We start from the raw sequence: 17,597 nt of genomic DNA, 5'->3' as shown, positions 1-17,597 counted from the left end.
CCCCCCCCCCCGCCGGTCAGTGCTACACGCGCCGCCTTCCCCCTCTTCGAACAAACCCGGCTCAGAAAGGGAAAGTCAGGTGTGCCGGTTCCATGGGAAGACCCACACCCCAATGCACGAGCTCTAGTTACCCTGCGAACAGGGATTCTTTCTGAGATGACTTGTCTGCTGGTCAGGCTTGCTATGGCCAGTTTCAAGACCCATTTGCCTGACGCTAATTGTCTCCAACGGGACCTGTCAACACAGGCTCCAGGCCTCCATTTCCCAGCAAGAGCCAAAATCTTCCACAAGGAGCTGATTACAGAGCGAGCTGCAGCTTCAGAGAAGAATTAGTACCCAGCATGGCTCTTTCAGAAGGAAAATTTAGTTGTTTTCAAAACATGTGCTTTTTTTCTTTCAGCGTGTGTCTGTCTGAAGGAGAAACTGAACGGCTTTAATTCTGTCAAGGCTTAAGTGCCGTTTTACTCAATCAAGCCATTCCCCGGCCGAAAGCACGCCAGTCCACAGCTCTGAGAGCGGAAGTTCAAGTTTCTCAGCACAGCACAGACAGAAACTACACCATGTGGTTCCTGCCCGCCTCTCTCTAGCGCCACAATTTGCAAAGTATTCCCAATGGAGTACCAGTCAGATTTCTGTGAAAAAACAAAACTAATCGATGGACACAGAAATCTGGCAACTGCTGCAAATTCTAGCCAGCCCCACGGCCTGAAAAGGAGCGATCCCCAGGTTTTGGAGCAACCTGCGCTTAGCTGTGTTTAAGCCGTCGTTTCACAGATTCGCTAGGCCACAGAACACTTTTCTTCTGCATCTAAATCTACTTCACGGCAGACGCCTGCGGAAACGCTGCACTGGCCTTGCCCTCCTCCCAGTGCCAGGCACAGCGAACTTGTCCCCCGAATTGCTCAGGCCCCTCCTGTTACGACCAGCCTCTCAAAACTCAAGCCCAGGCTCCTCCTCTGCGGCCCCTTCCCTGCCCCTCTACTCCAGACCCACTCTGTTCCCACATCAGACACCGTGCTGCAGCTTCTGAGCTGCCTTCCACACACACACGTGCTAGCTCTTCCCTGACCTTGGATCCGTAACGCCCCTGCACCGGGCACACGGCAGCCTCTCCCTAGACGGCTGTTAGACGCCTTACACACGCAGGTTCCCGTAGCAGCTCTCTACCAGATACCACAGTGCGTCTGCAACATCTTCCGTCTCAACAGCTACTCCTGATGCACTTACCTCACTGCTCCTCGAGACGCTCGCTCTAGCTTTGGTGCAGCTGGTCACTTCTAACTATTGTTACTGTGAAATCAAGTTCATATTTTATGGCAAGACAAGAACAATTCAAACGTGAACACATCTCCTCTGCCCTCTGGCCCCCGCTCTCCCCCTTACCGTGCAGGGCGTATCTGCATTTTACATGGGCCAAACCTCTGTCGGCAGGAACACCTGCTCAGCCACGAAGAGCAGCGTTCTCCCAGCACCAACAAGACAGCGCCTTAAAGATAAACTTCCTTCTTGATGGGGCCACGATGACGCTCAGACGTGGCTTGTGTGACCTGTCAATAAGACGTCATTTCGCGTACAGCCTTGTGTCTCAAAAACTTATGCTACCGTGCCGTGACCTCTAACGGGTGGAACAGTTCTTGGAGCTTGCTGAGATGTTCTTCCAGGTTATAATCCTCAAATCTGGCTCAAATAAAATTCTCCACTTCTTTCTGAGATCAACTGACTAATTTTTGTCAACATCACCAATTGAAGTCACGGTCTGAGGTTTCTGTCTGCCGCTCATCTGCATCCTGAGCATCTAGACCCTGCCCCGGGAGCTCTCCCTCATGGTGCCTCTCCCTCTCCAGTGTTCACAGTGTTCTGTGTGAGTTTGTCTCTGGTGGGGACTGTTGTACAGAAATCCCTTGGACCCCAGGTTGAAGATGTGTTTATCTTCAAGGTATCTTTGAATTTGTTTGTGCCATGATGGCCCCAAAATTTTAAGAGTACAGACCTACTTCCTATGTTAAATTCTTGGCTTGGGATTTCCAAACTATATGGGTAGTAAAAATATCCCATAAAAGATTTTTCTGACAACAAAGACTAATGTATAACACAGGAAACTGTATTCAATATCTTGTAATAACCTATAATGGAGAAGAATCTCAGAAAGAATATATAAACATATTCTTTAAAAAAATATATAGTCTTTTTTTTTAGGTAAGAAGTGGATTGACTGATTGATTGATTAATTTTTGGGTTGCGTTCTGTTTTTGTTGCTGTGCACGGGCTTTCTCGAGTTGCGGTGAGCGGGGTCTACTCTTCGTTGCGGCGCGCAGGCTTCTCATTGTGGTGGCTTCTCTTGTTGCGGAGCATGGGCTCTAGGCACGTGGCCTCCAGTAGTTTTGGCGTGCAGGTTCAGTAGCTGTGGCTCACGGGCTCTAGAGCGCAGGCTCAGTAGCTGTGGTGCACGGGCTCAGCTGCTTCGTGGCATGTGGGATCTTCCTGGACCAGGGCTCGAACCCGTGTCCCCTGCATTGGCAGGCGGATTCTTAACCACCGTGCCACCAGGGAAGCCCCTATATATATATTCTTAAGAAAAAAACCTGCCTGGACTCTTGACACATCTTTGGACCGTGGGCAAAGAACTGGGCAGCCCTTTGAGAATTCCAGCTCTACACAGGCTGTTGGTGATGGATCCAAGCCTAGTCAGGTCCACAGCCACGCGTCTTACATCCACACACGGCACTAAACCAGAGCCTCCAGACTCTAGGTCTCATACCACCCTGGGCCACTCAGACGATTCTGGCTTTTGGGGTCTCTTCATTTTTGTCAGCTGGGAGTTCCCTTTCATTCTTCTGAACTGAGCCACCCTTCTGTCTGTTTATAATAGGAGCAGGGCCCTTGTGGGCCTGTCTGCCGTGCTGCTGGAACCACCTCCTAAACAAACGTTGAGCACATTCACCCTTTTCCGTCTCTTCCAACGACCACCTCAGTGCCAGCTACTGGTCTTCACGCTCGCTCCTCTGCAGTGGTCTCCTAACTGGTCCTCTCACATCCATTCCTGCCCATTCTTCCCCTGTCCACTTCGTATGTTATTACATACCAGAGTTTAAAAGGCAGAATTTTTAAAAACGTTAAGTCACGTCAACTTTTTTTGTGTGTGTCTCAAATCTTCTACTGACAGATGACCCAGAAATTCTACTCCTAGGTACACACCCAAGAGAAATGAAAACATGTTCACAAAAAAACTTGTACATGAATGTTTATAATAACATGCTTCAAACAGCTGAAAGGTGGAGACAACCCAAATGTCCCCCAACCTATGAATGGCACACAAAGTGCAGTATATCCACGTAATGAAACAGTATCCGGCCATGGAAAGAATAAAGTACTGATGCACGCTACAACACAGATGAATCTTGAAAACGCCGCTGAGGGAAAGGAGCCAGTCACCGAAGACCACATGCTGATTCCATTTAGATGAAACCTCCAGAGCAGGCAACTTGACGGAAACAGAAAGTAGATGAGCGGTTGCTTAGGCCCCGGGGGAAGGGGTAGACGGGGTGGCGACAGCTAAAGGGTGCGGGATTTCTTTTTAAGGTGATGAAAATGCTCTGAAGTTGACTGTGGTGCTGGCTGCGTTGAACCGGTGAATTACGTGCTGTGTGAAGCACATCTCTGCAAAGCAGTTCAAAAAACTCTTCCGGCGGCTCACCATGGCTCTCGGCACATAAACCCACAACCTCCTGGCTGGGGGTGAGACTGCATCGCGGAGCCCTGCCTGCGCCGCGGGCTCAAATGTTAACCACTTTATGAAACGTTTTGTGTTCCCACTGGCAGTTAATTATTCCCACTTATACCTTAGCACACGATAGTGATTTTATTTGATTACGTGGGTTTTCCTCTTTTCAGTCTATAAGCTTTCTGAGGACCAGGTCTCACCCATCACTGAATTATCATGAATGGGATGTGCTCAATATGTTGAATGAATGATTGACAGAGGAGGGAAAGAATGAATTAAGTATAGGTGAGAGTAGTTTAGGGCATTTAAGACATTTAGAAGCGTGAAGGCAAAAATTTCATAAGAACGGGGATCTTGTATGCCTGAACCCTTCCCTCCCCCACTTCATAGTCGGTGCTGGGCACAGCAGGCGGATCTTCTGTAAAGCACCGCGCACAGCATCTGTCACAAGTGTAAATACCGTCGCTCCTCTTCACTAGCGTATGCACTTCGCAGCGGCTCAGACCATATACTCATCAGCTCATGGCTGTGCGGTCTGGGCTTGTCACAGTACTTGGCAACAGCAGGTGCTCAGCAAATTCTGGAAGGAATAAACGCTGCTACAGACCAAGTGACTGAGTCCAACAGCTCTCTATCTAATACCCTCCCAGCTATTTATCTTGTGCCAGCTATTTATTTATTTCATTATCTATTAATTATTATTCATCTAACGAACATCTATACCCATTTTGTGCCATCGCTAAAGTGCACTCATCTTGATGTACCACATTCGTATTACAGTTCATTCATATCTTGACCTAATTCTTGTATTCTAACATTTGCTGCTCCTTGAGGAAATACATCCTAGTTCTATAAAACATGTGGCACACGGCTGGTACTCAATAAATATTTGTGGCTTGAATAAAACTTCTAAAACAAGAATCACAATCTGTAGCAGGTTACTGATCACAGGTTATAAAATTCCCAGAAGACAGTAATCGTTTCTCTAGATTTCTCTAAATAATGGTTCATGCAACTAACTAAATATTTAATAATGCAGTTTGATAAAGAACCTGGTTTACGCATCCTTCCAGGGATCGTGATCTTAATGATGAATTTAACTCATTTCACTTGTCTCAGCTCAGAAGGAGTTTTTAAAGGGAGTTTTCTTCCCCAGCTAATGAAAGACTGCTTTCGCATTTAGTTTCTAGATGAAACTAACAGTATCTGAGTAACGTCTGAGCTATGAAACACATAGACGTTAAATACTGAAGATTGATTTATTAAAACTTTCCTGGCTGGAAGCCTATTAAAAGATGACAACTGTTAGCTCTGCAATCTGTTAGCCCAGAAAATGGAATTTCTTCAAGTTTTACATAAAGAAATGAAAAAAGAAAGGGAGGAAAGGAAGAAAAACACTCTTTTTCAACTTAACATCTTCCTCCTGTTTCTTCTCAAGATGCGTGTCTTAGAGCTATCTTTATAATAAACGAACGTCTAAAACGTTTAACTCATTGTACCTTGTGGCTGGAAAGACACGCGGCCTTGTTACACATATAGACACACTCGGAAATATACACCTCCTCCCCTTGGATATTCAACATAAAATGAAGTCAAAGTGAAATCTAAATTTTGGTAAGATTTGACCTCTTTTTCTAGTCTGAAAAAAGGGATAATTACGGCTTCAGTCTTTATGTAGATCTGAAACTCCCAAATGGAATGCATTCTATTTTTACCACTTCTTCTAGTGGAAGAAAATGGCCTGTTCTCCTTGGTCACACCTCCCATGGTCTCTTAGTCCTGACGCTCAGAAGGCTCTCTTAGCTTCTGCCTTAGATCTCTCTGAGGTCAGCTCACGGTTGCCCCCACCATCCCTCCAAGGAGCCTGCAGAACAGTTGGCCACCGTCCCTATACAGTATCATCATGTGCCATCCACTTCCTTTTCTGGTATTCGTCTCAAATTAATCAAAACTGTACATCCCAGCTCTGTTTCTCTGAGCCTTTTATCATACCACACGGCTTTTCTCTGCTGCCAGAAGTCGTCGTGGACCACCCAGAGCCAAACCAAAGATGCTTCTCTCTGCTCAGGTGCTCCATCACAAAAGGGGGAAACAGGGCCTGACAGTGATCTCTCTCGTAAGACAAACAGAAAGAAGAAATGCCCGTAGATCCATAACAGAAGAAGTACCTACGTTAAATAATCAGAAAGAATTAAGATCTCCACCAAAAATCTCCCAGAGGCGAAAGAGAAAACCCAAGCTGTAACATGAAGACTCGTTTTCACAGAAGTGTGTGCGACTGGGGGAGACACTTCACGCCCACCCCTCTACCTACTACCTGTAAGCAGAACCCCACAAGTGACATCAGTCGTAACACACCTCCTCCTCTCCCTGGTTTCCACAGAGGAGTCCGTTCCAGGAGTGGAGAGCAGAGCGGCAGCTGCAACCCCATTGGCAGTGCTAGGTGGGGGGCGATTCGTGATCACACAGAGGGGGGTGCCGCAAGAGACACTGTCTACTGTTCTCTCCGCTGCGGAGTCAGCCTGGGATTTGTAAGGAGGCCTGAAATAAAAAGGACACAAGCAGAAAGAGAACGGTCAGGCACACACACGACAACGCAGTGGTAGAGACAGAGCTTCGAGGTGTGTTTACCCAGAGAATCTTCTCGCTCGGAATTAGTCTGGGGTTGGTCTGCTTTCTTAATTCTGAGCTCTTAAACCTTAGAACAGTGATTACGCTTTCCGTCTGATACCTTCTGCCCAAGCAGTTATGTTTTACGGAAAATATTTTTTACTTGAGATTAGAAAAAAAATTTTTTTTGATTAGCTATGGCACAAGGCAAGATAGTGACACATGCAAGAGAGCTCTGAATGAGTCCTGAGCACCATCTGGTCTCCACACACACACAACAGACACTGAAGTCACTTACGATCACGTCACTGCCCTTCAGTCCCGGGCAGTGAGCGCCTGCGGTGGCCTCACAGCGGACGGCCGTCCTCCTGGATCACCCAGACACACTCGACAGACACTCCGCAACCTCACCTAGCTCAGCAACTGCTCTCTTTCCACGGAACCAAGTGCCTGATTGTCCGTATTCATAACTGCAGACAGCAGAGACTGAAACCAAAACTAACAGGATTCTACATGCAACCTTAACTACAGACTTTCCAACAGCAAGCTGTACAATTACATTCATTTACATGAAAGCAAGACCTTTGTTTCTTAACAAAGAGTTGAGATCAACCATTGGCTTTCCACCCAAAAAGCTATCATTTGTGATGTCACAGCTTGTTGCTGGGGTAACAGAGATCCAAAATTGATACTCACAAAGATGGAGAAAGAAATGAAAATAATGAATGCTAAAAATCTGTTTTTTTTTTCACCTACTGAGAATTACCAGAATGCTTATAAGTAGCTATAAGCTCATTTTCAAATAATCACATTATTATAATAAGCTTGAAAGAATTAATCAGATCATAAAAACCTAAATATGGTACCTAGATGCCAGTATAAAATTAGAACAGTTTTGAAGTGGTATCTAAAAAATACAAGCCACTTCTCCAGAAGCAATTAATAGCTCAGAAAAAAGGTGAAATTTTACATTCATTTTTTAATTTAAAAAATGAAGGCAAATAATTCCTCAGACTTACAAGATGTATGAGCCTATAGGAAGCACTAATAAAATCAGCCAGGAACAAAGCTATAAAATAATTACACTTATCGAAACCTTACATGGAATTCCTTTTAGCTTAATAACATGCTTCGGTCTCTGCAATTTCTTATGCTGGAGAAATGCCAAGGATTTTATTTGTCAAGTTACAGAATAGGATTCTTACTATTATTTTGAAATATATAATTTTACAAGTAGGTTGTTAGGATCAGAACAGAAAAGGCTCCAGAGCAGGGATTGGAGGCTCTGGAACCACCTGGGGCTGAGTGTAACCTCTCCGATCTCTTCCCTGTAAAATGGGGATAATGCTGCCTTGAAGTGCAGGGATCTTGTGATGATTAAATCAAATAATGTCTGTGGAACACTCAGTATAGTGCCCACAATAAAAGATAAACTCAGTGGAAAGAAAATAGTGAAAAAGAAAAGAGCCCCAAAACGCACAAATCTAGGCTCCAATCCTGCCTTGGTTGTTCCTTCCTGGCCAAGTGACCTCGGGCAAATCATTACAGTTTTGGCCTCAGCTTCCTCATCCATAAAATGAGGATCATGTTCCATACACTGGAGGGCTCTTTAGGACTATATGTAACACAGCCAGCTGCCTCACCCATGTTCATGTTCCTTTCCCTCCTTACTAACAGGACCCTATTATTCAAGGCATCAATGTGCCTAGCTAAAAATCCATACTTTTCACAGTCTCCCTGGTCGCTAGAGGTGGCCAGGGAGACACGAGCAGAAGATCAGTGCGTCTGGGGAAATTCTCAGTTCAGAGGCATTCCCTCCTCGCATACTTCCCCCTTTCCTCCTCCTCCCTGCCTAGAATACAGCCGTGATGGCTAGAACTCTAGCAGCTATTTTGGACCATTAGGCAACCCATGGAAATGGAAGCCACGATCTAAACATTGTGAAGCGGAAAGACAGAAGGAACACAGACCCTTTGGTGGCTCTGGAGCTATGTGCCAGCACTGCCTATTTCTGGACTGTCTTAACTGAGAGAAAAAAAATAAACCTTTAAGATAAACCTAGTCAGTATTATTTGGATACACTGTTATATGTGAGTAAAGCAAGCCCTGATGTAATTCTGTACTGTACGAGCCCCATGCCTGGCACACGCTGGGGTTCAACAAAGGGTGGCCATTACCATTCTTCCCCAGGCCTCGTTCTGAATTAATCAGTAGCCTCTCTGTGCTTCAGTGTCTCCATCTGTGGGGCTAACGTTAACCATGCCTGTGCAAATGGATTGTTATGGGGCCTAGTAAGTGTATAAATAATCATACAGTATTGTTAGAAGCGGTCCATCATAAGCCACCCAACCTGGCCAAACAAATGAGCCCCACTTTTGTCAGGAAAGGAAACCCAGCGACCAGTCGGGCACCAGTCGGGCACCAGCACCAGCCGTGTCCTTGCTGCAACACTGGCCTCAATGACATTTTTCCTTTTCTTTGTGTCAGCTGTAGAAACAAGACCCAGTGGAGGAGCCCCTGTGCTGCACCCAAAGGAAAATATCTCTGACCACATTCACAACCACAGCTGAAGTTCTGCCCCAGGTTCACACGACACTCTGCCCGTGCCACCCCTCGGATGAGCTAGAAACCAAGAAGGTGTCAGCCGGCCACAGAGTGGAGACAAACACACATCTCCTCCTTCCCACAGTGGGTGTCGCAAAACACTCACTGCTGGAAGTTCTCAGAAGGGGGCTGTAGGAGGCTTCCAGGACAAGAATTAGCGTCCCTTTCGATTTGGGTTGAACGCCATCTTCCAAAAAGAGTAAACAGAAGAGATCCCTCCTGATACTTCCTGGGAAATTGGTATAAATGACATGTGGGCTGTTTGTAACACGTGATTTAGCACAATAGCCGGGCCCTTAACGTTGTAACCCAGCTGGGAGAGCTACCAGGAGGCAAGGCCTAAGCATGCCCTACGGTTACCTGACAAGCAGCTGCTGCCTGGCCGACACAGGTCAGAGCAAAAGCGTCCTCACTGACTCAGGGACACTCTCCAGGAGTCCGGAGTCTCCTGGCTGGAGCCTCCAGATGTGACTCCAGCGGCCCCCAGCAGCCTTACCTGCGTGGTGCACAGATGCAGCAGTGTCTGCACTGAGTGGAGCGGGGGAGCAGGCGGTGGGCTGCCACCTGCCGCCCCAGAGCTGGAGGACCCAATGGTAATGAGTGAGGCAGCAGGAGGTGGGTTGTGATTGGCTGAGAGGTAGGGGCTTGAGGGGCCACTACGTCCACCACAGGACGCACTGCAAAACAGCACACGGTCACTTCCTTCAGGACACGCTGCTCGCCCCGCGCCCAGCACGACCTCCCCACCCAGACTATGCGCTTAAAGGAGGTGGATGGAGAGAGGGCACGACAGCTGGGAAGCGGAGGGGCCCAGCCCGGCTCGAGCGGGGGGGCCCCCGGCAGCACGCAGGCCTCTGTCCATCACCCCACAGAGGGAAGGCGCGGGGAGGAGGAGAGATGAAGAGCAACAGGAGGGAGCGGAGCGCACGGATGGAGTGGGGCTGGGGGAGGGGATAGACAGGCGGCAGAGGCAGCGCGCTGGAAAGAACTCCAACACCCCCGACAACGTCACGCAACCCCAGCTGCTTCCCGGAGACAGAAGCAACACTGCAAAAGCTAAAGTGAGCCCGAGAATCTGCAGAGGGTTTGGAGCAGAGACTCAGGATTAAAGAGTAGAAAAGAGGACAGAGGCCAAAACTCCTTGGGAGGATTTCAAGGTTTAGGTCTAGCAAGTAATACTGTACAGGCAACAGAGGACAGCTTTCCCCTGTCTCAGCTGAAGACAGGTAGGAACCATCTCAACTGCGGCAAAAAATTATTTGGATTAGAATTTTTAAAAAAACTTCTTGACTATAATGGTAATGAAACACGTGAGGCGGGGGTGACCCAGAAAAGCCAGGAAGACTTCTTTGACAAAAGATGCATTTTACTGGGCTGTTATAAAAGGAATTTCTGCCTAAAAAATGAGGAGACTGAAAATGGAAAGTTTCTGAGGTTTGGCATAGTCCAAGAATGACAAATGTCTATCCACACTTTCTGTTTGAAACAGTGATTGTGTATGATTCTTTCCTTGTGAGAGATCGTAAACTAAGATTTGTAAAATAAAAAAGTGCTTTAGGATTACAGAAGAAAAGCTTTGGAAGTCCAAGGTATAGAGCAAGCTGCAGATATTTTCTCAAACATGCTCACATAATTAAGCACGCTTCCCACCCTAAAGACAAGTGTCCCCTCTCCTCTGTTCACCATGATTATGCCAAACGACATCTATGAAACCAAACACTACTCACTCCATCCATCTGCTGATGACTTGGATCCAGAAAGCCACCAACCCTACCACAAAATAACACCAGGCCTCAACATTAAAGATGAAGGCGGCACCTTCATCTTTCCTAAGTTCTAGAACATTCTTTTCTTAGAGAAGTTTTTCTTGGTCCTGGTTTCAGCTTGGATCCAGCTATAAGGAGTAATAAGTTATCTATTCAGACTAAGGCCTCACCCTCGAAGACAAACAGGCAACAGCCTCATTAAAGCCAAAAACACTGAGGCTGTAGGACGAAGCTTCAGTGGCATCAATGAATTGTACCTGCTCCCTTTCAAAGTTGAGCCCTCTCTTACAGGACGTATCTGCAGAACTGAAGGGCATTAAAAGGTGACAGTGGCTGTTTGATTTATGGCACAGTCCCCACATTCCGACATTAACTGGTTGACGAGATTATTCCTATCAAGTGAAAATAGGTTTTGATCCCAAACACACAGTCTGTGGCCAAAGCCTGTGCCTAGGGTAGCCAAGAGTCACCTAAAAACCTACCGATGAAAGCTGTGGCATGACGAGGCAGTTGGAGGGGTTTGGTTGAGAGAGTACAAGTGAAGAAAGAATTCAGAGGAAGCAATGAGAATCAGATTCCTCCACATCAGCCGCAAAGTTCAAATGGAAATATTAATTAAGTGTGTCTTATAGCTTAACGGCTCTGGCAAAGGTGCTTTGCTTGCTGGCTGGTACATGGCAAAGAAGATAACTGCAGAAAGGGGTATACAGATGAGAAAAGGGGAGGGAAACCCAGGTACCTTCTCTGCACCAGACTTGCGAGTTTCATATCTTGATGGATCTGAGGGCCATTAAAGTCATAAAAAAAAAAACAACAACTCAAGTCCCTAAATTAACAGGCTTCAATATGAAATATTTTTTAATGCAGTTAACATCTGTCCCCATCCTGCCCCCGCTACACCCTACAGGCCCCTCCCTGCCTCCCCCGCAAAGCGTGACTTGAGCTGAGGAAGGAGAGCTGGCTACCGGGCAAGGGCGACTTAAATTCAGTCCTGCTCAGAGTCTACCCGAAGTCATATCTGGCTGAAGATTTTACAGGACTGAAAGGACGGAGTATATATTCAGATCTGTCTGTGGGGAGAACTTGGAATTAGCTTACTCTGATTCAGTTAGGTAAAGAAATGAACTCTGATTTAAAATTACTTAAGATGTTACTCCCAAGAAATCTAAAAGCAATTCAGTTCTCGATTCGTTTTTGTGGTGCTAACTGGGTACAAAAAGGCATGCAATTTATTGCCCATCTGCCCACGGCCAGAGTGAAGGAAACCACCTCCCAGCCTTGGAGCCTGGTACCTTTTCAGGTAGGTTGTCACGTAGGTGGAAGGGGTGGCCGTCTGCAGAGATTCGCTCCCCTCCGCTCCGTCCCTCCGCAGCTGGCGGGCGGGGGGGCCGCTCCGCACCAGGTGAGCAGCCGACTCTCTGTGGATGCAGGACAGACACAAAACAAAACACTGGCCCCGCCCTCGGCATAAACTGGGAGGGGGGGGGGCGCAGGCGCGGCTGCAGAGACAGCAATGGGGCCCTTTTCAAGAGATAGGTGTTCATACACCTGTCTCCCCACACAGATGGGGGACTGGTTAAGGCTTCGGGTCTGCCTCCTTTTAGCAACTTCAAAGCCAACCCATCTCAGTAGGTACCAAGTGCTTGTGGTGCGGATCTGGAGCCCTTTCGTAAGGAGGGGCCCCTTCGTTCCTCAGTTAGAAAGCCTGGCAGGTCAGCCTGGTGTGGGCCGCTCAGAGCAAGCAGAGGCGGGACGGGGGAGGCAGAGAGGACGTGCGTGCAAGTGAAGGAGGCTCCTCAGCTTCCTACACAGGCGACGCCCAGGAACGGCCCTGGCACCTCTTCCTAACCACAGCTGGTAACCCGGGGAGGTCCCCCAGGGCAGTCCTTCCCAAACTTTAACGTGCCTTTCAACCACCGAGGGGACTTTGTGCGAGCGCCCACCTGCTTCAGCAGGTCCGGGCGGGACTGAGACTCTGTACTGCTAACGGGCTTCCAGTGGCCCCGGTGCTGCTGGCTGGAGGACCGCACCTTGAGAAGCAAGGCTCTAGCCCAGGCTCTGCTCTGAGATGCAGCAATGCCTCAACATTCCCATATTCATTTTTAACTGATGAGGAAGACTTTACTTACAGGTTAGAAGCTGATCAATTCAATTAAATAACCACATTTTTAGTGTTCCCCAGGGGACAGGCCCTGTCCTGGCACGAGGAGCGCCTGAACCGCCGGTGGACACAGACCCCACGTGCACAGAGCCAGCTGTGGACTGAAGCGGACCCACACGGGGGAGCCGAGCTGACGGCACGGCAGCGGCAAGGCGCGGGCGGAGGGCTGGGGCCCCGGGCGGGAGGGCGGCCGTGGGCCCCGGGGCCAGTACCTGTTCTCCTTCTCCTCCAGGCCGCCGGCGGCGCTCAGCCTCCGCAGCCCCAGTGCTGCGCTGCAAGAGCTTCTGCTTCCTCGCTCCTGTAAAATCCAAACACGGGACGCACAGGGAAGGCAGAGTTCTGATACAGTGTAAAACACTTGGGGTAAAAAAGCAGAACTTAACATACCTATATAATCTTACTTCCAGATTCAATACCAATTCCAGCTTGAGTGGTGTTAAAAAAGGTTAGCATTCAAAGGCCCATTCCCAACCCTCCTCCGTTAAAAACCAACATGCAGGGAAATAATTCTCATGGGAAGAGCCAGGGCCATGAAACCGGGAAGAGCAGCACCAATCACACCAAGCAGCAGCCCTGCAGAGACAGGGAGCTTTTGAAAGGCCACAGATAGCAACTGCACTCTGGAGCTCTTTTCCTCGAAATGCAGCCTCAGGCACAAATGGGCCCCAGAGCTAATCCAGCCCACGCACCTCGGGCCCGAGTGCCTCCGGAAACCCAGGACCGAGGGGTCTGTGGTTAAAGGAGACCCAGCCCCAGGGAGGTGCACCACGCGAGCCCCGTGAACCCTGAAACCAGAGTGAAGACACAGAAACGTGCTCCTTCTGGATGAACAGTAGATGAGAAGGTAGCCGGATCATACATCAATTAATGAAAAAAGGAGACACCAGAATTTGTTTTTCTAAGTGCCACTCTGCCTGAGCCTCATTAGGATTGAAAGCCCAACCAAGGAACTCTGCTTCTAAACATAAAAAGAATAAATTACTGTTACTGGTTCAGAGGAACCTTTTAGGCCGTATCCAAATCTTCATCCTTCTAACCCACTTTTTTGCCCCAGGTAAGGAGGGTAAGGAAGAATGAACAGAAGGTATATGCCAAAAGGAAAAGGGGTTTCTTTCTTTCTTGGCCAAGCAAGTACTAGCAAGCAAATAGCTACATGATTAATCAACGTGCCTGTCTCCTTTTAAAGACTCTGTACTTCCAGAATCAAATTAGGGACTAGAAAATGTTTTCCTTTGCTCCTGAGGTTGAATTGTCACAGAAGGAAACTGCACCTTTTCTCTGTTGTCCAGCACAGTGGAGATGCGGGGGCTGGAGGCCGAGCGGTGGATGAACGCGCCCCGGTCCCGCAGGGCCTCCCTGGACCTGGCCGCCTCGCTCAGCACGTTCTGGCTGCCGGTCTTCCTGAGGCCCAGCCTCCACGAAGACGGAGACTCATCTCTGGGCTCTTCCGGCTTGTTGAAAAGGCCAGAGAACTACGAGGGACGGACGAAGCAAAGGAAAGGAAGGGCCTGATGGGTCTTTCCGTCCCCAGCTGAGCTCCGTGGGGCGATGTGGGGCGGAGCAGGGAGGAGCACGCGGCAGGCCAGGCCCTCGCAGGGCTCCCTTTCTCCTGGGCCAGAGAAGCCTAAGAAGCTCCCACCTGGCAGAGCTGCTCGAGGAGTACGACAGTGGGCTGAGTGCTGACCCAGGCTTGGTGACACGCCCCCTCCTGTCCGCTGTGTGCCTGGGGACAGGACACCTCACCTCTCCAGGCTTCAACGTGCCCATCTGCAACCCTGGCAAAGACCTTACCCCTCTTATAACACATGGACACTGGGAAACACAGGGTGGGCCAAGGTGTCGCTATGTTTCAAGGTCCTGTGATGAGACTGCGGTAAGCTGATGGAAGGTAACAGGCACACAGATGCTAAAGGCCACTCCACTCAAATTCTAACTGCTTATTTCAAGACGATGGTTTATTTGACCAAGGGCAGCAGTTCTAAGCATTTCAGATTTCAGCGAGCAGCAAAATTAAAAAAGAAAAAAAAATGGTACAAGTCACAGAGTTGCCAGTTTTTCAATTTTGCCAGAACAGCTTTCAGAAATGGATTACCATTTCCAGTACCATCATTTCATTAAAAAAAGAGAGAGACAGAAGTAATTTTAACATTAGAAAAGAAAGCTTCATGGAAAGCTTCCATTGTCCTTAACCATCTCATCCTGCTATAAACCACAGAAAACATCACAGACTAGTGCCAGCCTGAAGGCCAGGCTGGGGCACATCTGGTCTACAGACCATCAGCCGTGGGCCTCTTCCTCGGCCGTGGGGGGCTCTGCTAGAAGCGTCGGTCTTTCTCCAGAACCAGGCCACCTCTACCGCCTGGCATAGTGAAAACGCAATAGCAATGTAAAACCATGCTTAGATTTTTCTCTCTTACCCGATCATCTGAATGGATACATTTACGTACTCCTTCCAGCTTCAGAGAATCAATCCTGTCAGCTCCTTATGAGCCACCCTGGCTCTGAGGGGAGAAATGTCTCCCCCGCATTCTTTCAGCAAAGTGGAATAAGTATGGGTGTGCGCTTGTCTCTTTTTAAATTTAGGACTTTTTCCTCTTAAGAAAGCAGGCGATTCAGTCACGCGCAGAAGCACGGGGAGTGCTCAGGACTGAGAGGCTGGACGCTCCCAGGAGCCAGTGCGCAGCTGAGCCTCTGCTGCCTCGTCTCCACAAGGACACCAGAATGCCACCTGCACATTCACGAGGCTCTGGGAAGATCAGTAAGTTAGCATCTGCAGAAGTACAGAGCTGTCCAAGAGCTGCGCTCCAAAGAGCTCGGGCCCGTTCTCCTCAACATCAATCCCACACACTGCGGAGCCACGGCATCGCCGGCGAGGAGCCGGCAGCTTCTGAGCAGCCTGGGGAGGCTGCCGGAGGCACTCATGCATTTCAACAAGTGCTTTCAACCTCCGCTCTCCACTCATCATCGACTATAAGCACTTAAACTCAGGAAAGTAAAATGGAACATGAGAAGTAAAAAAAGAAGAGCAGTCATCAGAACAATCGAGGCTGGATGCTGGCTATCTTCCCAGCCCAACTGAACTTCACATACGCTCACCTCAACTTCAGATACGAAGAAAATAGGCAACTGACAACACTTCCTTGGTCCCAGGTTACTAGGGCCTGTGCCATCTAAACACACTGTAGCCAAATTTGTTTGGTGATGGCTTTATACTTTTTAAAAATATACTGTGGGCAAAGTCACGGACACAAACATTGTGTCCACTCCTCCAAATCCATGTACTGAAGCCCTAACCCCCAGTGTGATTATACTTGGAGACCAGGTGGTTGTCTGAGAGCCAGGAAGAGCGCCCTCACCAAGAACTGAACTTGCCAGCACCTTGATCTTGGATTTCCAGCCTCCAGACTGTGAGACATAAGTTTCTATTTAAAGCCACCCTGTTTGTGGTATTTTGTTATGGCAGCTGAGCTGACTAAGGCAGGAATATAAAGATGTGGTACATATATACAACAGAGTATTACTCAGCCATAAAAAAGAGTGAAATGATGCCATTTGCAGCAACATGGATGGACCTAGAGATTATCATACTAAGTGAAGTGAGTCAGACAGAGAAAGACAAATACCATATGATATCACTCATATGTGGAATCTAAAAAAAAGGATACAAATGAGCTTATTTATGAAACAGAAATAGACTCACAGACATAGAAAACAAACTTATGGTTACCAAAGGGGAAAGGAGGGGGGGATAAATTAGGAGTCTGGGATTAACAGATACACACTACTATATACAAAATAGATAAACGACATGGACCTACTGTACTGTACAGCACAGGGAACTCTACTAAGTACTTTGTAATAACCTATAAAGGAAAAAAAATGTGAAAAAAAATAGATATATATGTATGTATAACCAAATCACTTTGCTGTATACCTGAAACTAACCCAACGTCGTAAATCAACTATACTCAATTTAAAGGAAAAAAAAAAGCATGGAAGTACCTTTCGGGCCTTTCTAACTGTGCGTTACTGCAATAGTGGGAAATATCCAAACTGATTCCAAACCACTCACCCTCCTGGCTGAAGAGGTGGAGGAGATGACCTGCGCCGGCGCTGGCGCCTGCTCTGCGGCACTACTCTTGCTTTCGGAGTTGGAACGGTTGACGATGGCTCCCGGCTTTTTATCTGTTATTTAAGACAAGAGAAGCAACAAGTACAAGTGTGAAAACCTTATCTGTGTGTATGTGTACTTTTCGGCTAACAGAAAGGGTTTACCCATTATCAAAACAGATCACTAGGGCCACGTAATGCTTGGATTCAACTACTATGAAACCTCTGGCAACCACTGTCTCTTATAAGAAAACATACTCAAGTGGAATTCCTGTCTTGACAGGAGCCAATTCTAATCCCCACATGTATAGCCGACAACCTCCTCCACACTATATGTCACATATAAAATTCATCAGTAAGTACACAGTAAGAATCTGCTCTGTTTGGAGGGCTGGGCAGGAAAAGCCAGAGAAGGTATAAGATAGACCTTGCTTTCTAGGCAGTTGCAAAAAGAAGAGACGTTAAGATGTAAAATAATCATGGTAACAACACAAGGTCAAAGACGTCCGGTGCTGAACTGGTTGATTTAAATCAGCAAGTGCTCCGGGGGTTCAGAGAAGAGGCAGCCACCAAGTAACAAGGGCTCTTGGGGTCACAACAGGAAATAAAGTCAGAGGGTCGTGTA

At 47.8% G+C, this 17,597-nt stretch overlaps 1 protein-coding gene across 1 annotated transcript in view; it reads right to left on the bottom strand.

Moving 5' to 3' along the window:
• PPP1R12B (protein phosphatase 1 regulatory subunit 12B) overlaps positions 1-17,597 on the bottom strand; it is a 155,549-nt gene that overhangs the window by 108,102 nt on the left and 29,850 nt on the right. The window contains exons 9-13 of the mRNA XM_007456154.1: positions 16,935-17,047; positions 14,134-14,334; positions 13,075-13,160; positions 11,994-12,119; positions 6,080-6,262 (exon numbers count right to left, since the gene is read on the bottom strand). Of these exons, the coding sequence (XP_007456216.1) occupies positions 6,080-6,262; positions 11,994-12,119; positions 13,075-13,160; positions 14,134-14,334; positions 16,935-17,047 (709 nt within the window). The remainder of the gene's footprint in view (positions 1-6,079; positions 6,263-11,993; positions 12,120-13,074; positions 13,161-14,133; positions 14,335-16,934; positions 17,048-17,597) is intronic.

Source organism: Lipotes vexillifer, unplaced genomic scaffold, assembly GCF_000442215.2.
Source record: "Lipotes vexillifer unplaced genomic scaffold, Lipotes_vexillifer_v1.1 scaffold1201, whole genome shotgun sequence".
NCBI classification, from domain to species: domain Eukaryota; kingdom Metazoa; phylum Chordata; class Mammalia; order Artiodactyla; family Lipotidae; genus Lipotes; species Lipotes vexillifer.
This window is presented reverse-complemented; position numbering and strand designations above follow the sequence as displayed.